The following is a 22,436-nucleotide window of genomic DNA, read 5'->3' as shown; positions in this document are numbered from 1 at the left end:
CACAATCTTTTGGAAAAAAAAAAAAAAAGGATACCCCACTCACTGTGGCTGAGACTGGATCAGCAGACAGCCAGGCAACTCCAGTCATGTGAGCCCAGCCAGTATCAACAGATCTACCTAACCAACCACTCCAAACTCATGTTCCACAAACTCTTATTATTATATGACACCGAGGTTTTGTGATTACTTTTTATGTTACAGTATCAGTAATGGATAAATGATATACCCCATCATCTTATTTTCTTTACCCAGTCGTATTTAATCTATCACTTCCTCTCATTTCTATCTACAAAACATATCTTAAATCCATTCACTTTTCTTTTTTCCCCTCCATTTTCATTGGCACTAATCCAGTTCAAGAAACAACATCACCTCACCTGGACTACTGGTTTTCCTGCTTCTACTCTAATCACTTATAATCCATTCTTTATATAGCAGACACAGTGATTTTTCTTTTTTTCAAAACATAGATTAGATCACTTCAATCATTCCCTGGCTTAAAACTCTATATTATAATCTTCTTTTTACTCTCAGAACACAATCCAAACTCCTTACTATGACCTACAAGCCCTGTGTGGTCTGTCTAATACCATGTTAAAAAAAAAGTAGATTTTACTATATTTTCAAAAATGATTTTTTCGAAGAAACAATAGAGTTAGATCCTATTTAGAAATCCCTGCTTGCAGAAAGGTTTTTCGTTTGTTTGTTTGTTTGTTTTGATTCATAGAATATTATTTTGGTAAGTGTACCAAAATGTATCACGAAACAGGTTTTTGTTTGTTTTTGGTAGGCACAGAAATTGAACGTAAAGTCTGATTTTAGCAAACGACAAAAATTGAAGGAGAGAAATAGGAGAGGTGAAAGAAAAAGTAACAGTACATTGGGCATATGGTGAATTACTCTGAAACTATAGAAGGATAAGGTCAGATCTGTAAAAGAGGCCTGCATTTGGGGCTTTAGGAACCAAGAGGTCAAAAAATAGGGCTCTGGAAAGAATGTAACACAGCTGATTTTTCATGCCAACAGGAGAACAGGAGAAACTGGATTGCCCCTGAGGTAGGAGGTATTAGTTGAAAGATATAAAATCAAACCTCCTGAGAAAAGGGGTTGTTAAGTGTTAATTAATATTTGTATTGCATGATATTGGTGAAAAATATGTTTTTGCACATTTTCCTCGCTTTATACCTGAGGAACTTGGCATTCAGTGAGGTTTAGTGCACAGTAATTAGTTTTCATCCTGACTTAAATCAAGCATACTAACCTGAGGGCTCCCATGGTCCATGAGCCTGCAAGCCTTCTAGGAATGAAGTGTCATGTTTTGTACTTTTAAAAGAAATATCCCCTAAGGATCTGACAGCCGTATAGGATCTATATAGATTGAAAAGTAAAGGCTACCAAATATGCAAAACAAAAGTCACTAAAACTAGTTCCTGATTTTAAACGATGTGGCTACAGACCCAGAACAACAAAGGTGGCGCAGGGATAACTAAGAAATGCATTCGATGCAGTCTTAGGCACCAATAAGATTAGATTTTTTATCTCTTAGGGAGCAGTCTTCAAAAGAAAATACAGTTTGTTAATGCTCTGTCATTCAGCTAGGGTAGGCCTTGTAGCATCTAGTTCCCAACAAGCCTTTTCCTTTGGCCCGATATAAAGGGAGGTGAGAGTGAAGAAAAGTAGCCGGGTGCTGATTTTCATAGACTTTCTAGTCAGTGGACTGACAGTGTACTAGAATTACAAGAGGGTCATAGCTCCAAAAATCCAACAAAGATGGTGGGAGACAGAAAGCCCTTCTAACATTTGCCTCCCGAAGAGCCCATTCTAATGCCTTCTCTCACTGTACAACCTTCACCAGAAATGTCCTCTTCTTCTTTTCTGTGTCCACACCCAGTTCATCCTTCAAATTCTAACCCACTCCACCACTCTATGAAGACTCCAAACTATTACAGCCCCAGCGGTTGCTTTCTTTAACAAATATATTAAAATCAGAATTCTTTCTGTCTACATCCCTGAAACACCACACACACACTCATTCCCACTGTGTGTGCCATCTCAATAACTGTACCATACCTCAAGCCAGAAACCTTGTGGTCATCCTTTTTTCTACCTTTTATTTGCCCAACTCATTCACCAGTCACAAAGTCCAATGAGTCATTCTCTGAAATATCTCTTGAATCTGACCATTAATGTTCATCCCCCAGTGAATTCTTCCTACATCAGGCTATCTTCACTTGTTTGGTCTCTGGCCCCTCCCAAATCTCCCATTCCACTACATTATCCACAAGGTAATTACGATGGTCTTGAAAAAAATGCAAATTGGATCATGTCGTTCTTCTGAATAAAACATTTCAGTGAATCTCCTCTGTTCACATGATATTGGTCTAGATTTCTCTACACAGTTTAGAAGGCTCTGCCAAATCTGCTCCATGATTATCTCTGGTTTAACCTCACCTTGCTATTTCCCCACTTCACTCTTACCTCCAGACTTCCCATGAGATGCGCCTGAACACTCTTCTTCCCACTCTTTTCCCTGTCCTTTGCCTGATTAACTTTTACATTCCCTTCATATCTCAGCTTAGATACTTCCTCAAAGAATTTTTCTGGGGCTTTCAAATAGCAGTGTGACTGTTCCTCCTAGTGCTACCACAGTATCCTTCACTTCTATTATTTTATAGAAACAGTGTTCTTACTTGGGGGGGGAAATGTAGCCAATTCTAGCCAATTAAAATGAAATACAAATATTTTACATATTAGGTAGATAACCAAATCTCTAGGAGAGCTAAAAGACAGAAGATGGAGTTTACTCAGCCAATAATAATGCCCTAAGGTACAAGGTAGAAGGTTTACAGTAGATACACCACTGCTAACTTGGATAAGTATTGACACTGCTGATGCTGGACACTGGGTGCTACCACTAGACTTCTGATTGGCCTTTTCTGATTGGCAGAGTCCAGGTCACATGACTATCACCTCATTACAAGACAGACTGGGAAAGCAAGCTCCTGTCTTCCAACTTGGGTATGCTAGGGCTAATTGTTAATTCAGTTTTGTTGAAGAAGACAGAAAATGAGATACATAGTTTAGCAAAAAAAAAGGAATAAAAATTATTTAAATAATGGTATTTACTCTTAACTGCTGGGGAAAAAGCTAGTCATAAGGATGTATTCCCAGGGCACTGTGTACTTTAGGTTTTTACTGCGTGTGTTTCTATATATTTACTAATATTCTTGACCTATGTCCATAAATGAAAGATATGTGTGTGTGTGTGTGTATGTTGAAATATCTCAAATTAATGACGGATCTTTCATTTATCAATGCAATCCTAATAATTTCTGCTCTATTTTGAGGCTATAAAATTAGGTACATAAGAATTTGGGATCTTCCAGGTAAATATAAAATTTTGTCATTATGTGGTAATTATCCCTAATGATGTTTTATGGTCTATTTCAATTTGTATTAGTATAGTTACCTTAGCTGTCTTTTGGTTAGTACATGATAAACATACACTGTTCCATTATTTTACTTTCAATCTTCCCAAGTCATATTTTTAAAAGCATATTGCTTGTTTGCTTTTCTATCAAGTCTTTGCTGGAACACAATTGGGGCTTAATTGAAGAGTGTAAAAAAGTAATGAAATAGTGCTGTATACTCTCTGAGGGCAGAACACATACCAGCAGGCTGGCAGGTGAATGGAGCACAGTCAGGCATTAACGACAAGCAAGGATATGAAAAGATTTTCATCCTCAGCAAATCAAAAGAACATAGCTAAAGTTCTCAGTCTGGTTGGAAGAACTTAGGCACCAAATGAGCCCAATAAAGGTGACAAGAGAGGGTTAGGATGCTACAATGTGCACTCTATAGTATTCCATGCTCCTCCAGTCTTAGCACTAATCAACTTTTATGGTAGAGCTTGTTAGTTTCCTGTTACCCTTGCAGAGTTATCAGATCTGTGAAGACAGAGGCAGTGCCTAGACATGTCTGGTCCATAGATGATGTGTAATGGATTTTTTTATTTTTAATGAGTGAATGAATAAATGAATAAAGATGGGAATGAGGGCACAAAGGTGGTAGAGGGAGGTGGGAACCAGAGAATAGTGCCAGGTTCCAATGCTGTGACTCAGATCAGCTGAGATCTGATGCTGGCCACTCCCACACTGCCACTTTCTTCTAATCCACTTCTCATTCTCCTTGGGAAGGATTGAGGTCTCTGGAAAACCATCAAAAAATTGTTATGGGAACAGCAAGCCCAAATAATGCTCAAACATCAGGAGGATCTGGGCACTGAAAGCCACTTCTGTTCCCCCTCTCTCAGCTGAGGGAGTGGGGGAAGGTTCACAAAGCCTTAACTCCTTTCAGGGGGTTTTAGAACCCATATAAAGTACCAGGCCTAGGGCTCGCTTCCTCATTCCGCAGTTGGTGACAGAACTCTCAGTGCGCCACGGAGAGAAAATGTCCATCCAGTAAGTGTCTCTGGGAGACTCTTTTTTTTAATGCTGTAGTGGGATTGATGATAAATGGGCTATTTCAAGAGCTTCTGAAGAGAAGACATTGACTGATGAACTGATTAGGAAAGGTCTTTCAGTCTTGATGGGGGAGTTTCTTCCTATTTACAAATTGAAGCAAATATCTAGAATTCACGTTTAAATGACATTGACTTTGTGTAACTTAGAATGAGGCTTGAAAGCAATTATAACCATGGGGGTTTGGTTTCAGATAGGCAGACTTCAGTTCCACTTCTTGCCCAGCCATTTCCTAGTTGTGTGACTTTGGGCATATTACTTACTTTTTTAAAGCCTCAGTTATTTTTTTTTCCCACATATAGAATGGGTATAACAACAATACCTACCATCTTATGTCTTTGTGAGGTTTAAATGAGTTAATAGCATGCAAAGTTCTTCATACAGTGTGTGGCACATAGTAAGTGCTTACTCGATAGCGTACAAGAACAACATTATAATTAGGGAGTGTGATCAGAGTGCCTACTCTAAGAAGCTATAAAAGTGCAGCCAAAGTGAGGAGGTGGGGGTGAGAAAAAAAATCTGGATGCTGAATCTGCTGATCTTAATATTAGAATATATATACTGTAGCTCTTGAAGATCAGTGAAGTATGAGATGATGAGAAGAGATGGTGGTATAATACAGATGAATAACAAAATATGAGGTCGATGACCCTGCAAAGCTATTGTCCTCCAACATGTAGGAAGGAAAAGTATGATCCTTTCAGTGAAACAAGAGAAGCAATGATGCAGTAAGGTGAAAGTAGGGATGTTGTGGTGGTGGTGGTGGTGGTATACTGTCCAGTCAATTCCAACTCAAAGCAACCCCATAACCAAACACTTGTTGCCATCAAGTCAATTCCGACTCATAGCAGCCCTGTATGAAGAGTAGAATTGCCCCATAGGGTTTCCAAGGAACAGCTGGTGTATTTAAACTGCCGACCACTTAACTACTCACTGTGCAACCAGGGCTCCAAGCAACCACTTAGGACAGAGTAAAACCACCACCCCATAGGGCTTCCTAGGCTGAAAACTTTATGGGAGCAGATCACCAGGTCTTTTCTCCTGCAGAGCAGCTGGTGGGTTCAAACCACCGACCTTTCAGTTAGCAGACAAGCACTTAAGCATTGTGCCACCAGGGCTCCTTGAGAGTAGGGAGACAAAAACAACAACAACAAAAAAAAACCAACCCATTGCCATGAGTTGATTCTGACTCATAGCAATTTTATAGGACAGAGTAGAATTGCCCCATAGGGTTTCCAAGGCTGTAAATCTTTACGGAAGCCAACAGCCACATCTTTCTTCCACGGAGTGGCTGTTGGGTTCCAACCACGGAACTTTTGGTTAGCAGCTGAGTGCTCAACCACTATGCCACCAGGGCTCCTGAGAGTAAGGGTATTAAACAAAAAAAAAAAAAACAAAAAACCATTGTTGTCCAGTCGATTCCGACTCATAGACCCTATTATAGGACAGAGTAGAACTGCCCCATAGGGTTTCCTAGGAGTGGCTGGTGGATATGAACTGCCAACTTTTTGGTTAGCAGCCTGACCTCTTAACTACTGTGCCACTAGGGCTCCTAGAGTAGGGGTAGAGCAGGATAATTCTGTGGGAAAGTTCAAAGTTCTGGAAGAGAAGTGATAGCAGCAGGATTAGTTGATTTGTCTTCAGAAACATGGGAAGACTATACAGGGTAGGATTAAGTCCACTGTGACCACTGACATTAAAAAGAAAAAAACCAAACTCATTACTGTTGAGTCGATTCTGACTCATAGTAACCCTATAGGACAGAGTAGAACTGCCCCATAGAGTTTCCAAGGAGCACCTGGTGGATTTGAACTGCTGACCTTTTGGTTAGCAGCTGTACCACTTAACCACTACGCTGCCATTGACATTAACAGAGGTCATTTCCCCTGACATCAAAAGAGGAGCTCTGAGCTGGAGCCCCACTTGTATACCTGAGGCTGTTGCCATCCTCCCGAAGCACCAAGTGCTTCCTAGCTGAGGCTAGACTGGCAGTGGGGCATTGACACTGAGTCAGAGAGCATTGTCTCCTAGAACTCTGCCTCTGTTTCCATGGGCTTCTTTGAGTATCAACATGGGCTTCATCCTTTCTGTTCTACCATTTCAGAGTGGAGCATCCTGCTGGTGGTTACAAGAAACTGTTCGAAACTGTGGAGGAACTTTCCTCACCGCTAACAGCTCATGTTACAGGTGGGTCTCTCCCATCTTGAAGCCATCTTTTCTGTCGAGCTCTCTCTTCTCTGGCTTCTCAGTCACTGGTATTTCTCAGTACTGGTTCAGGATGTGGGATACAAGGAGGGGAATCTGGGGCCTTGGGCTTTTAAACCAAGAACCCAATCTCTCTCCTTTACCTTTTCTTCATTTATTTAATGTAGGAAATGCTACCTGACTGGAACTTGAAGACTGGGACTACACGTTTGTCATCATTGACTGTGCCTGTCACATAGTAAATGCCCTATAAATGTGTGTCCTGCCAGTGTCTTACTAAGGCCCGGTGACAAACATCTGGGTTTTGGGTTTATCTCCATTAAATTGTAGAAGTCTTGGTTTTGGAGTCAGGCAAATGTAGGTGCCAATAGTAGTTCTATTGTTTTATGAGCTGTAAATTCTACAACAAGTTACTTAAACTTTCTGAACTTGAGTTCCCTCACTTACCAAAAACCAAATTTTACTTTGTAAGGATGTTGTGAAAATTAAATGAGATAATGTAAATAGAATAACTCACCCAGTATCTGACACAAAGTCACCAATAGATGGTACTTATTATTACTATCATTATCGTTACCCAAAGACACCATGTGACCCATACAGCATTCTTCTACCCCTCATCCCACCAAAATATATTAAGAAATTTTAAACTCTTCTTAAAAGTGAGATGACAAAAAGGCAAATGTAATTGCGTCTAGAGAAATCTGTTAGGTGGAGAATTCGATTCCCCTCAAGATGCCTTTCCTTCTCTTCTTCCAGACCTTTATCCCAACCCTGAAGCATTACCACATTTCCTGCCATTAGGTATCCTAGTGAAGGAGAGACAAGTCAGCGGGCATTTGCTAAGTGCTGCCTAGTATAAGAGCTGGGAAGGAAAATCACTCTCTGCCAGTTTTATAAAGAAAAGGCTGCCCAATCAGGCTGCTAATATAATCACCCCCCCTTATCCCAGCTCAGTCAGTGAAAATTTTTGATTGCAATCAAGTTGACTTGAACTCATAGCGACCCATGTGCATCAGAGTAGAACTGTGCTCCATGGAGTTTTAATGACTGATTTTTCAGAAGTAGATCTCCAGGCCTTTCTTCTGAGGTGTCTCTGGGTGGACTTTAACCTCCAACTTTTCAGTTAGCACCGAAGGGCAAGGGTAAAAAGCAGTGTTCTGTTTCTCATCTTTCTCACAGGAAGAATTCCCCTCTGGCTCACTGGCAGTCTCCTCCGATGTGGGCCAGGTCTCTTTGAAGTTGGATCTGAGCCATTTTACCACCTGTTTGATGGGCAAGCCCTCCTGCACAAGTTTGACTTTAAAGAAGGACATGTGACATACCATAGAAGGTAAAGAAGCACTAGGTCTAGCTCTTCTTCCTGGGGGGTGGGAGTCTAGCTTGTCTCTTTCTCCCAAGTGCTTTTCAACCTCCTGAACCCAAGAGGAAACTTATGTACCCTTTTTTCTCTCAGAAGCCACCTGGGCCAGTGGGTCTACTTGGACACCTGGGAGCCATAATATAGGATAAAGAAGAAACTAAAAACTAGAGCTTTGGGGTCCAGCGTACCAGGCTTCAAATCCTACATTCACCAAATACCACTTGCCTGGAAAGGTGAACTTTGGCAAGATGTCAGCCTCTCATTCTTGGTTTTGACATCTGTAAAATGGGAGAAATAATAAAGTCTACTTCACAGGTTCATTACAAGAATTAAATGAGAACACAGTGTCTAGCACATAGGAAGCATTCAGCAGTAACAATAGTTTTTGCTACTGATGTTGCTTTTATTATTATTATTAGACTATTTTGATTCCTTTCCTTTTTGACAGTCAGAAAGGCCACTGGGAAGGAGGGAGGCATGCCACAAAGGAAGAAATAACCAAGTGTGGCATAGTGATGCAAGAATGAGGAATTTTCTAAAATGAGAGCTATTGCTAAGTGGCTTGAAGGACTAAGCCATCACTCCAGGAAGCCCCTCTTAACACCACTACAAAGAGTATGTCTTATGCTTTAATATTCAGGTCTGTCAGTAGTTTTGTTGACCCAGTTATTTTGAGGATAAATCAAAAGGAAAGGTGAATGGAGATTTGAACTAGACAGGATATGCTGGAGTGTAATAGACTAGGTAAATGGAGATTTGAACTAGACAGGATATGTTGGACTGTAATAGACTAGAAACAGATTATATAATACTTTGGTCAAGGAAAAGTTTAGCTGTAAGAGCATATTTTGGAGGTCAGGCAAAGGTTTCACACGCCTTCTAAAGACCTTAACACTTTCTCTTCTTCATGAACGTGCAACATCAGATTTTAATTGGCTCACACGTGAGAAAGCGTAGGCAACTTACGGCATTTAGTTTAGGATATGTTTCAGGAGATCTGTCTGTACAAGAGATTGAATTCAAGAATATCTATTTTAATAAGCAGTAAAATAAATTTTATAATTGAAGAGAAATACAAGAGGGACAGAGCAAATATTAAAAGGAGTATAATTCAGCATATCATATCCTGTATTTCCCCACGGAGTGTAGGTTAACAAATTACATGCTACAGGAAGTCAGAGGGCCTGTTTGGACCACCCATGAGGGATGCACGTTGTAATGTACAGCTCTCAGACTTGAGTTCTAACCCAGCTCATCCACGTATGCCAATCACTTACCTTTTCTGAGCCTCAATTTCCTCATTTGTCATTGTGAGGTTCATAAGACATAATAAAATTTAAGGTCATGGCACATCGCCCTTTTCTCCTTTGGTCACCGCAAGAAAGTGACCTGATAATACTCTCTATTCTTCATGCTGTGGATATCTGATTCCAATAAGGACACGTAGAATGACCATTCTAGGCTCCACATGACTATTCTGATTGTTCCAGTCTATTACCTTTTCTCATGTCTCAATGTCCTTCAGGTTCATTCGCACTGATGCTTACGTACGGGCAATGACTGAGAAAAGGATCGTCTTAACAGAGTTTGGCACCTGTGCTTTCCCAGATCCCTGCAAGAATATATTTTCCAGGTTACTGAAACCAAATTGCCTATTATTAACACTTCTTCTCTCATGGCTTGAAAGTTATTGGACTGAAAAATTCATTTGCTTCTGCAGGTTTTTTTCTTACTTTAAAGGAGCGGAGATTACTGACAACGCCCTTGTTAATGTCTACCCAGTGGGGGAAGATTACTATGCCTGCACAGAGACCAACTTCATTACAAAGATTAATCCAGAGACCTTGGAAACAATTAAGCAGGTAGGACACAGTGCTCAGGTGATGTCACTTAGGAACACAGAATTTGGAATTCAGAATGAAATCAACTGTGCAATCTGGTGGGAAAAAAAACATGAGAGCCAGACAGAGCAGGGTTCAAATCCTTGCTTTGCCACCAACTACTAGCTATGTGACATAGGGCAGGCTTTGTTTCTTCATCTATGAAATGGGGAGGTAAAATTATTTTAAACATTTATTATACGTATTGAAGGAATGCTCTATAAAATGCCTAGTGTATTCATTCGTTCATTCATGGCTCAAATACTTATTGAGTGCTTTTCGTGTACCAGAACTTGTGCTAGCTGCAAGGGATACATCAATGAGTAAGCCAGCGTGGTCCCTGCCTTTCATGCCTTTTGTAGGCTAGCATGGGACTTGACACACAGTGGGTGCTCAGAAAGTTGTAGCTATTATTATTAATATCAAAAATCTTGCAATGAATGGTTCTATGCAAGTATGTTACACCAATTTTCCCCTTTCTCGTAGACACTTCTTCGTAGAAATAAAACTATATGTTAAGTGAAGTCTCATAGAGAAAAACATCAGCAACATTAGAAAGTGACTTCACATACAAATGTAGTTTAAAAAAATTGGAGATTTAGGTTTTTTGGGGGTTTTTTTACTATTTTTACTAGCGCTGAGACCTTAGGCAATCTCACTGCAACATTTCTTATAAGGGATTCATATTATCAACCAATGTTAATTAAGAAGTAACTATTTGCAAGGCATTGTTCTTGCCTTCAGGGAGCTTAACACCTAGATGGAGAAATCAAACAAGTATACAGCTTAACTATGATAAGAGGCAGAATGTGATGAATCCTTTAAGAGACGGAAAACTTCCTATGAAAGCACAGAAAAGGAAAATATCTTCCAGCAGTAGTTGGGGGGATGTGAAGTGGGTCAGATCAAGGAAAGTTCAAAGGGCTTGCATTTGAGCTGGAACTTAAAGAGGAGGTACAACTTCAGAGAATTCTGGGTAAAGGCATTCCAGATGGAGGGAGTAACACGATCAAAGGGATAGAGGCAAGAAAATAGAGGATATGCTCACAGAAATAAAAGAATAATCAATTTTGGTTAGATTTGCAGTATTTCTCATAGGGGGTGCTCATTGTAGTGGCTGTCGCACATATTGCAGAGGTTTTGCATACCTGTCACGTCCTCAATCATTTCACACATGAAAAATACCCCCATATTTCCAGATCTCCCACTGGGCACAATATCACCCCCAGTTGAGAATTAGTTATCTAGAGCATGTAATGTTAAGGGGAGTAGTGGGATAAAGGTAGGGTGAAGTCAATAGCTTGACATAGGCTAAAATTTTGGGATAAATTGTTTAGTTAATAAGAAGCTACTGTAGGTTTTTGCACAGAATAGTGGTTTAAACCGAGCTATATCTTAGGATGATTAATTTGGAAGCCATGTGTAAACTATATGGGAGGGAAAAAGAGACAAGACAAGCTGGGAGACTAGGTATGTGGGAATGAAGACCACAACTACAACTGAGTAATAGATAATAGGGTCACTATAGGGTCTCTGTGAGTCGGAATCAACTCAGCGGCACATAACAACAACAACAACAGGAATAGAAAAAAAAAGTCCCAACACTGGGTCTCTTAATATCACAAGCTGATTTATATTTTTCAACAGATTGCTAAGGCTTAACATACTCTCAACGGCCCTTTCTTGGTTTTGATGTATGTGTATGACCACACACGGCTGTGTAGGTAGATCCTTTAGAGAAGAATTGAAGTTGAGTTTCTAAACCGTTCATTTGACTCTGATAATGAATCTGTATTTCAGTTCCCAAGGTATTGATATTTTAATTGGAAAATCAATGCTATAACTCCAGAATAGACTTTATTGGGGTAAGTTTCCATTGAGAGTAGCAGTGTACCCCAACTTTACATACCAATCAGTTGCCGTCAAGTCAGTTCTGACTCATGGCGACCCACTGCGTGTCAGAGTAGAACTGTGCTCCATAGAGTTTACCAGAAGTAGACATCAGGCCTTTCTCCTGAGGGTCCTCTGGGCAGCCTCAAACCTCCATGCTTTTGTTTATCAGCCAAGTGTATTAAGTGTTTGCACCATCCAGGGACTCTGACTTCACATACAAATATAGCTTAAAAAAAAAAAATTGGAGTTTTTTTTTTTTTTTTACTATTATTGAAATAGCCTCCAACCAGTGCTTTTGCTGCCACCCCATCCCCTCTTACATAAAAGTTTCTTAATGCAGCAGAAACAATTTTTCTAAAATGAAAATTAAACAGGTTACTTCATCTGGGGCATCCAGGATAAAGTTCAGCCTTCTTCCATGCACACTCTTCACGGGAGCCACATTGAACTATTAGTGATCCCCAAATAGGGCACGCTATTTCACAACTCTATGCTGTTACCTTAGGGTTCCCACTCCCTGGAACACACTGATAGCCTTCTCTACCTGGATAACTCCATCATTTTTTAGTTGGAGTCATAGCCCTCAGGAAGCCCTGCCTAACCCCTAGTCTGAATTAGTTGGTCTTTCTCTACAGATATTGTTTTGTGCTCACCACACTGTCTACCAGCTTGAACACTCTAAAGCGGTGCTGTGCAATAGAACGTTTTGTAATGATTGAATATTATATATATGCATTGTTTAAGTGCTATTGGGTGCCTGAATGGTGCAAATGGTTTGCACTTGACTACCAACCTAAACCTTGGCAGTTTGAATGCACCCAGTGGCACCACAGAAGAAATGCCTGGCTATTTCTGCCATAAAGATTATAGCCAAGAAAACCCTAAGAAGCAGTTCTACTCTGTAACACATGGAGTCTCCATGAGTTGGAATCAATGCCACAGCAATGGGTTTGTTTTTTGTTGTTGTTAAGTGCTATTCTCAGTGGCTAATGCAACTGAGAAACTTACTTTGAGGTTTTATCTAATTGTAATTAATTTACATTTAAATTGCTACATGTGGCTAGTGGCTACCATACTGAGCAGCACAAGCCTAGACTGTAGTTCTTTTTTTTAAATTTTTTTTATTGTTGTAGTTTAAATGAAGTTTACATTTCAAGTTAGTCTACCAAACAAAAATTTATACATACATTGTTATGTGACCCTAATTGCTCTCCTTACACTGCGACAGCGCAGTCCTCCTTTCCACCGCTGATTCCCCATGTCCATTCAGCCAGCTCCTAATCCTCTCTGCCTTTCCATCTCACCTCCAGACAGAAGCTGCCTGTTTAGTCTCTTGTATCTACCTGAGCTAAGAGACACACTCCTCACGAGTATCACTTTATGTCCCACAGTCCAGTCCAATTCCTGTCTGAAGAGCTAGCCTCCAAAACTGTTTTATTTCTAGGCTGATAGAGAATCCAGGGGCCATGCTTTCCAGGGTTCCTCCAGTCTCAGTCAGACCATTAAGTCTGGTCTTCTTACTAGAATTTGAGTTCTGCACCCCACATTTCTCTTGCTCTATCTGGGACTCTCTGTTGTGTTCCCTGTCAGGGTGGTCATTGGTGGTAGCCGGGCACCATCTAGTTCTTCTGGTCTCAGGCTAATGAAGTCTCTGGTTTATGTGGCCCTAGACTGAAGTTCTTGAAAGCAAGGCTCATCTCCATTTTCCTAGCCACTAGCACAGTGCCTGGCACATACTAGAAGCTCAATGAGTACTTGGCGACTGAGTGAATGAATGAATTTGGCCTATACTTTAAATAAGGATGCTAAAAACTCCCTGTGCTTTAAAAATTATTCTTTTAATCAAACAGAATTTTGGTTAGACAAATAAATAATCTGTTAATTATTCATTCAATCAATCTTTATTGAGCAGGTCCCAGGTAGAAATTCTAGTGCTGATCTTGCCAACGTGTGGTCCCATATTCTTGAACAAGTCATTTGACCCCTCTGGGACCTCAATTCCTTCTTCTACAAACTGAGAGGTTGGCATTTGGTTTGTGGTTCTGAACTTCTTATGAGACTCCAAATTCAATTAAAGCACTGAATCTTCTCCTCAAAAACTTCTGCATTTAATTCCAAGAGATTCATGGTTCCCTTAAAGTCTTTTTAAGTTAAGACTTTCTGTAATAGATGAATCCTGAGGTCCCTTTCAGCTCCAAATTCACACTATGTGCAAGACATTGGGCTTGTTATTTAGGAGGAGCCCTGGTGGCACAGTTGTTAAGCATTTGGCTGCTAACCAAAAGGTTGGCAGTTTGAATCTACCAGCCACTCCCTGGAAGCCCTATGGAGTAGTTCTACTCTATCCTCTAGGGTCGCTATGAGTCAGAATCAACTCAATGGCAGTGGGTTTGGTTTTTTTAAAAAATAAAATGATTGAATACCAAAATTTTCATACAATTCAATCTAGTACAGTAAGGGGAGAGTAACAAAGTCTCAGTCCTCAAATTTATCATTGTTTGAGGACAACCTGCATGTGCAAATAGAAAAGTAACTGAAGCAGTGTATGGTAAACATCAAATGAAGACCGTAGTCAAGGAGATCAAAGGGATAGAGTTCCAATATTTCAGAAGCATGAGGGGTCCACATGGGGGTCAGAAGAGAGCTCTGCATAGGGGGTGAATCTCAGGCAGAACTTGAAAATGGTTAGGGCTCAAAGAGATACAAAGAAGGAGAAAGTGAACTTAGGGTGAGGTGGTAGGGGTAGGGGCAGACCTAGGGACCAAAGGTGTAGTATAAACACTTCTCTCTTAGTATGGGTGACATTCACTCTCCTTCCCCAGGTTGATCTTTGCAACTATGTCTCAGTCAATGGAGCCACTGCTCACCCCCACATTGAAAGTGATGGAACCGTTTACAATATTGGTAATTGCTTTGGGAAGAATTTTTCAATTGCCTACAATATTATAAAAATCCCTCCACTGCAAGCAGGTCAGTTTACCAATCGTGCCTCTTCTTTAAACAGTATTTACGTTGTGACAAAGTTTCTGGAAATACAGGATGTCAGGTCACAATATCAGGATATTATTATATGCATAGTTAAATTACTCTCAGACTTTAGAACAACAGTCCTCACCCCTACCCTACCAGGTGACCAATGTCCAAAAGCTAAAGAGTGATAGTTGTTTAGGGAGCACCTTGGCAGGAAATGACGGCTTGAAAATAGAGTCCAAGTTTTACTCTAAAACTTTTCAAATATTTAATGTAAATGTGGGTTTGATCATGGAAGATTTAGATTCAAATCCTGCAAACTTTTCTTGAGTGCTTATTCATGTGGCAGGCAAAATCAAATTAATTAAACAAATGTATGTGTATGCATAACATAATACATATTCAAGTGTATCAGTGTTTATTTGTGTGTGTTTAATTCCCACAACAACAAACGTATCTCTTAAATCACATTAGGACGATACAGGATATTAAAACAGAAAAAATACCCTTTAGAATTCTCCATTTATCCCCTGTGAATTGTCAGCGATTTGATAACCATCTTGATGATAACATTACTTGAATGTATACAGATTTTTGTTTAGTATGCTGGACTAGCAGCATCAGCATCACCTGGGAACTTGTTAGAAATGCAAACACTGAGCCCCACCTCAGACAGACTGAATGAGAAATTTCAGGGGTGGGGCCTGCAGTTTGTGTTTTAACAGGTCCTTCATGTGATTCTGATGCATACTAAGGTTTGAGGACCACTGACTTAGTAGTAAAATAAACTTTAATGTGCATAAGAATTTCTGTACAGGGCAAATGATGCAACACCATACATACTATACTTTATAGGCAATTCAAGGAATTATAAAGGGCATTTTGACTATACCCAATTTTTGCCTTACTCACCTGATTAGAACTCACCTCTGGTTGTTGTAAGATGTGACTCCACTGTATCCTGCCTGCCACAACCCCGTTTGAGTAGACTTTTCCAAATTCGCCACTACTTGATTTTCCTGGGCGATTGTAGCTTCACGTGAAATTTTGTTAAGAAATGCCAATGACTGAGAAAATGAAAATAAGCACTGAACAAAAGTCAAGATCTGAAAATATATTTCTTTACTGTTCTAAATGCTCTGTATAAAAAAAAAAAAATTAAAGACTTTTCCAAAGCCTTTTAAACCCACTTTATTTCAGACAAGCAAGATCCAATTAGCAAGTCAGAGGTCATTGTACAATTCCCCTGCAGTGACCGATTCAAGCCATCTTACGTCCACAGGTAAATTTAAGGCCTACTATGAATCGTCAGGAAAACTGAAGTCTAAAGATCTACTTTGCCTATCTTTGATGGCAATTCTGATCATAGCATTTTCTTGCAGAAAACTAGATTTAAACGTAATTGATTTTATGTAGGCACTGTTGATTTGTGTAACCGAGCATACCTCTGTGTACATTTGTCTTTGTGGCTTGAGAACCAGCCTTTCCCATTCACAAGGTCATTTGTGTTTTTGAACAGTTTTGGTTTGACTCCCAGCTATATTGTGTTTGTGGAGACACCAGTCAAAATTAACCTGTTCAAGTTTCTTTCTTCGTGGAGTCTTTGGGGAGCCAACTATATGGATTGTTTCGAGTCCAATGAAACCATGGGGGTAAGTCTTATATGAGGGGTAGCGGCGGTTCAGTGGTAGAATTCTCACCTTCCATGAGGAGACCCGTGTTTGATTCCTGGCCAGTGCATCTCAAGTGCGGTCACCACTCATCACTCGTCTGTTAGTGGAGGCTCACATGTTGCTATGATGCTGAACAGGTTTCAGTAGAGCTTCCAGACTAAGAGAGACTAGGAAGAAAGGCCTGGCACTAGTTCCAAAAAATCGGCCAATGTAAACCCTATGGACCATAACGACCTGATCCTGTTGTACATGGGGTCACTATGAATCGAGGGCCAACTTGACAGCATCTAACAAGTCTTATATTTATGCATCAGGTTTGTGATTCTGAAGAATGTGTGTTTCATAATGTACACTTTTTTTTTCTTTTCTATATGCATCCAAATATTTTTGTCACCTTTTAAGGTTTGGCTTCATATTGCTGACAAAAAAAGAAGAAAGTACCTCAATAATAAATACAGGACTTCTTCTTTTAACCTCTTCCATCACATTAACACCTATGAAGAAAATGGATTTCTGATTGTGGATCTCTGCTGCTGGAAAGGGTAAGAAAGGACACTGGATAAATGGTATCTCCCCAATTGCTTCTAAAAATGCTCTCAATGTTTAATCTGAACCACATCTTCAAAAGCAATAGGGATGCTAAAGTCACAAAATATAATTGAAAAAGCAGTAGGGAGTTTAGACAATCAGAAACATAAACCGAACATCAAAACTTTGGTTAATGGTTGAAAACTGCCTGGGCCCATGAACCAGACCTAAATATAAAAGGTTTTATGACCTGGGTGGTACAAATGGTTAACATGCTTAGCTACTAACTGAAAGATAAGAGGTTTGAGTCCACTCAGAGGCACCTCAGAAGAAAGGCCTGGCAATCTACTTCTGAAAAATCAGCCATTGAAAATTCTATGGCACACAATTCTACTCTGACACAGGGTCACCATAAGTCTGAATGGACTAGATGGTAACCAGTTTTTTGGTAACCTGATAAGTTCATTTAAACTTCTTGTCAGTTGCTCTTGAGTTGGCTCCAACTCCTGGTGACTGTATGTGCAACAGAACCAAATGTTGCCAGTCCTGTGCCATCTTCATGATGGTTGGTACATTTGAATCCATTATGGTGACTATTGTGTCAATCCATCTGATTGAGGGTTGCCCTCACTTTCACTGACCCTCTACTTTACCAACCATGAACTGAAACTTGGTAAGATTGCTGGGAGGCATTGAAGCTCACTTTTTGATTGAGAGAAAGAGACATGCTTTTTTTCAAATTAGCCAAGTTACTAAAAAGACAGCAGCTTCTAAAGACACAGACAGACTGGCAACAAAGAAGCAGAACAGAAAGTAGGTAAGGCTGCTGTGATTTAAACATAACCACGAGGTAGGGTTCTTTTTTCACCTGAGCGTGGGTAGTAGAAATTGGCTCCAATATACCTGGGTCATTAGCAGTTTCTGGGCTGTGGAATAAAGAACACGCAAGCACCTGGGCTTTCAAAAGCTATGAATCATCTCTCTAAAATTATTTTTAATTGTGCTCATGTTTGACTTTTTATTTTTGCAGATTTGAATTTGTTTATAATTACTTATATTTAGCCAATTTACGTGAGAACTGGGAAGAAGTGAAAAAAAATGCCAGAAAGGCTCCCCAACCTGAAGTCAGGAGATACGTACTTCCTTTGAATATTGACAAGGTAATCTCCCTCTGCAGAGATTTCAGATATAACCAGACTGTTTCATCTCTCTCAGGAATTATTCTCCTACTTCATGTTTATACATAAAGCCTTGAAATTTCAGAGCTGAAGAAACCTTAAAAATGAACTAATTCAATCCCCTCATTTTACAAACAAGGAAACGGAAGCTCATAAGAGTGACGTGACTTAGCAAAAGCCAAATTCTAAATCTGCTGTTCTTTCACTTACAAAATCCTTTAAAAACATACTTTCTTAGGGAATAGTGAAGAGCTGCTGATTCCTAGGATTCTTTGTCAATAATGTAAATAATTTAATTTAAATCATTTGAAATTCTAGAAATGAAGCATCAGAACGTACCTATGTAGAGAAATCAACCCATTATTCTGGTTTTCTACAAACCTTCTGGAACGATCACTGAAGAATACAAATTGTTACTAGCATTAGATGATCATCTCTTGATTTCTACTTTTACTTCTCTGTATTCAGTGACTGTCTTTTTAGAATATCAGAGTAACAGTAAGAATTTTTAGTGTGATGAAAATGCCAAAGTCAACAAAAATATAACTTTTATATATATATATATTCCCTAGTTGGACAAAAGGGGTTGAAACAACAGCTACATGGAACGTGAAACCTTATACCAAGGCTTATATCAGATATGGTGGAAAAAAAACTTGATTTAAAACCAGATACTACTGATCTTAAGCAACTTTTGTAAGGTCTATGAAGAACGAGGAAGGGAATGCAGGTTGAGGTTGGATATTACAGATAGGTCAAACAGCTTCTGCAAAGATAAGGAAGAGTTTCAAAAGACTTAATATGGAAATGCAAAGTAGTTGTTGGGGCTGGCTTACTAGGAGCATAGGGGAGATGGGTAGCAGGCAGAGGGACTGGAGAGATAGGTTGGACTGATATTATAAGTGGCTTTATAAGCATTTGGGTGTTCTGTAAATGATGGGGAGTCACTGAAGTATTTTAAGTATGTGGGAAGTGTGGTGACATGATCAGGTCAGTTTCAGAAGGAGCACTGGCAACATCATGGAGGAAAGATTGGAAGATGGGGAGTCTAGAAGCCCTGTTAGGAGGTCAATGCAAAAGTGCAAGTAAAAGAGAATAAGGGGCTGAATTCAGACAGTCCATCTGGGAGATAAAGGAAGGGACAAAGTTGAGAAAATTTAGGAGGTAGAATCAACAGGTTGGTTCTAATTGCATCTGAGGAGTAAGGGAGGTGGAGGGGCCCAGGATGACTTCCAGATTTCTGTCCTGAGAAGTTGAGTGAACAATGGTACAATTAACTGAGTTGGAAACACAGGAATAGGAGGATCTGGCTTTGAGAAAAAGGAGTAAGATTTATTTCAGACATATAGAGTTTATAAAGTTTATAATGTTACAGATTTCTTGTATTAAAAACTTAATTCAAAAAAAAGATGGAACAGAGTAAAACAATCCAAGATCACATAAATAATGCTCAGCATGGACATGTATATTTCTTGTGGGTGTGTATATAAATATGTATATGTGCATATATTACTCCCTTTTCCCCAGCATCACTGTTAAGTGTCTTGAGTCCTGACAAGAAGTCCCTATCCCGCAAAGTCTACTCCTCTATTTTGTCCCTCCCTCCCATCCTTCCCTACTCCTGAAAATCTTCCACTATTTCCTCTGAATTCATAGTCCATCACCAAAAAAATCTTCTATACATTCTTCTCTGAATGTTTCCTCTACCTTGACTGTTTAATCTGGTTCTCTCCCAAGGACACTGGTTCCCCTTGCTGCTCTCTCCAGGGACAGCTCTCTTTTGGAGAAGGTTTCCTCCTCTTTCCTCTTTGCTGCTTCCATATAATTTTCTCCTCTGCCCATGTTTATAATCCCCCAATTTTTAATCTCATTTAATTTATGTACATATACATATATTATTGTTATTATCTACTAGTCACCACTCCCTCTCCCTCCTGACTGTTGTCACTCTTCCCTAGCTCGACTCTTGTCTTTTAATTCTTCTTGATTTCAGTATACACATTGTAGGTGATTCCTCCAGCAGCCTGGTCTCTCGGTTCCTTGACCTCTTTGGTCGATCTTGCCTTTTATTCTGTCTCAGCCACTTACTTCCCATAGTCACACCCTTGACTTTCCCATTACCAATCACTGTGCTCCTTTCATAATTTCAATTTCATGCATACACATTCTGACCACTTCTTATCTTTCAAAATCACTTGCCCTGCTGCTACGGCAAGCTATGGCTGCTAACCAAAAGGTCGGCAGTTCAAATCCACCAGCCGCTCCTTGGAAACTCTATGGGGCAGTTCTACTCTGTCCTATAGGGTCGCTCTGAGTCAGAATCGACTTGACGGCAATGGGTTTGGTTTTTTTGTTGTTGTTGTTACTACAGATCCTACCATGTTCCTCCAATCTATTGAACCCACTACCTTCTCACTACCTCTCACTACACTGAAGACTTACCTTTCTTCTTCACCCAACTTAAATTCTGTGACCAATAATTACATTCACCCATGTACATGGGCCCTCATTTCTCTGGCTTGTCTCTTACTATATCAAACTCACTTGATAAATCACAACCTTAGTTAAATTCAACTCTCCACCTACTCCATGCTTGCACCTTTGCAGCTGAGCTTAAGTGTTGAAAACATACAATCATGTTGATTAGTCTAATTTAAAATGCATGATCATAAAACTTAATGTTTCCCAACTTTATTTACTCTCCCTTTATCCTAATTAAATATTTCACACCGTCCTGTCTTCAAATTTCTAAAACCTGCCATCTCCACACTCATACTCAGTTGTGGCCCTGTTTCCTATTCCTCTGAAACAAAGGAATCGGAAAAGAAACACAGACTCCTTCGGCCACATCTGCTCACCCACGAGCACCTGTACTGATATACCGAGTTCTACATCTTCCTATTCAAAGCTAATTCCTCCACTTATGCACTAGATATTTTTCCCTCCCAGCTACGCAAAAACATCATTCTAGCAATTCTTTTTCTCTCTTCTATATCATCACTCCCCTGTCCTCTTCATTGGATTGCTCCCATCATAATATGTTTTGCTTTCTTGCCAAAAGCTTCTCTTGATTCCTCTTGCCCCAGCAGCTACCACTCCATTTTTCTAATGCACTTTGCAGCAATATTCCTTGAAAATATTCTCTTCTACAATAGAGAGACCCTGATGGACCAGCAGAAAGATGCGGTGCAGAACTTAAATTCTAGTAAGAAGACCAGACTCAATGGTCTGACTGAGACTGGAGGAACCCCGGAAAGCACGGCCCCTGGATTCTCTATCAGCCCAGAACTAAAACAATTTCCAAGGCCAACTCTTCAGACAGGGATTGGACTGGACTGTGGGATATAAAGTGATACTCGTGAGGAGTGTGCCTCTTAGCTCAAGTGGATACAAGAGACCAAAGTGGGCAGCTTCTGTCCGGAGGTGAGATGGGAAGGCAGAGAGGGCTAGGAGCTGGTCGATTGGACATGGGGAATCAGGGACGGAAAGGAGGAGTGTGTTGTCGCAGAATGGGGTGAGCAATTAGGGTCACATAAAAATGTGTGTATAACATTTTGTATGGGAGACTAACTTGAAATGTAAACTTCATTTAAACTACAACAATAAAAAAAATTCTCTTCTAGCTATTTGTAATTCCTCTTCTGCCATTCCCTCTAAAATCCACTCTACTCACGCTTTTAAAATTCACCAATCTATAGAAACTGTTTCATTGAAGAACAATGTCCTCCAATTGTCAATTCACAGACCCCATCCTACTGTATCTACCTGCAGCATTTGACACACAGTCACTCATCCCCTTCTCTCTGACACACTGTCTTGGTTTTCCCTATACATTCATAGCCGTACCTTCTCAGTCTCACTTGCTGATTCTTCATCTCGCAGACCTCCTAAGGTTGGAGGGCAGCAGAATTCAGTCCTGCGTTCTCCTGTCTTTTGTTTGTACACTCACTCACTTTGAAAAGACTCAGGCTTTAAAGCAACCTGTATTTACAATTCCAACTTTATCTTTTTTTTATTGTACTTTAGATGAAGTTTTACAGAACAAACTAGATTCTCATTAAATAGTACACATATTGTTTTATTATATTAGTTTACAACCCCACGATATGTCAACACTCTCCCTTCTCGACCTTGGGTTCCCTATTACCAGCTTTCCTGTCCCCTCCTGTCTTCTAGTCCTTGCTCCTGGGCTGGTGTGCCGCATTAGTCTCGTTTTGTTTTATGGG

The 22,436-nt window shown here is 40.0% G+C and overlaps 1 protein-coding gene across 1 annotated transcript in view; it reads left to right on the top strand.

Annotated features, from left to right (window-relative positions):
• Positions 1 to 4,403: 4,403 nt before the first annotated feature.
• RPE65 (retinoid isomerohydrolase RPE65) overlaps positions 4,404 to 22,436 on the top strand; it is a 28,749-nt gene continuing 10,716 nt past the window's right edge. Inside the window, exons 1-10 of the mRNA XM_004369044.1 lie at positions 4,404 to 4,460; positions 6,625 to 6,707; positions 7,908 to 8,058; positions 9,614 to 9,721; positions 9,809 to 9,950; positions 14,684 to 14,831; positions 16,032 to 16,113; positions 16,351 to 16,483; positions 16,907 to 17,046; positions 18,063 to 18,192. Of these exons, the coding sequence (XP_004369101.1) occupies positions 4,450 to 4,460; positions 6,625 to 6,707; positions 7,908 to 8,058; positions 9,614 to 9,721; positions 9,809 to 9,950; positions 14,684 to 14,831; positions 16,032 to 16,113; positions 16,351 to 16,483; positions 16,907 to 17,046; positions 18,063 to 18,192 (1,128 nt within the window). The 5' untranslated portion in view covers positions 4,404 to 4,449. The remainder of the gene's footprint in view (positions 4,461 to 6,624; positions 6,708 to 7,907; positions 8,059 to 9,613; positions 9,722 to 9,808; positions 9,951 to 14,683; positions 14,832 to 16,031; positions 16,114 to 16,350; positions 16,484 to 16,906; positions 17,047 to 18,062; positions 18,193 to 22,436) is intronic.

Source organism: Trichechus manatus, unplaced genomic scaffold, assembly GCF_000243295.1.
Source record: "Trichechus manatus latirostris isolate Lorelei unplaced genomic scaffold, TriManLat1.0 scaffold00003, whole genome shotgun sequence".
Lineage (NCBI taxonomy): Eukaryota > Metazoa > Chordata > Mammalia > Sirenia > Trichechidae > Trichechus > Trichechus manatus.
Note: the sequence above shows the minus strand (reverse complement) of the source record. Positions and strands in the feature narration are given on the sequence as shown.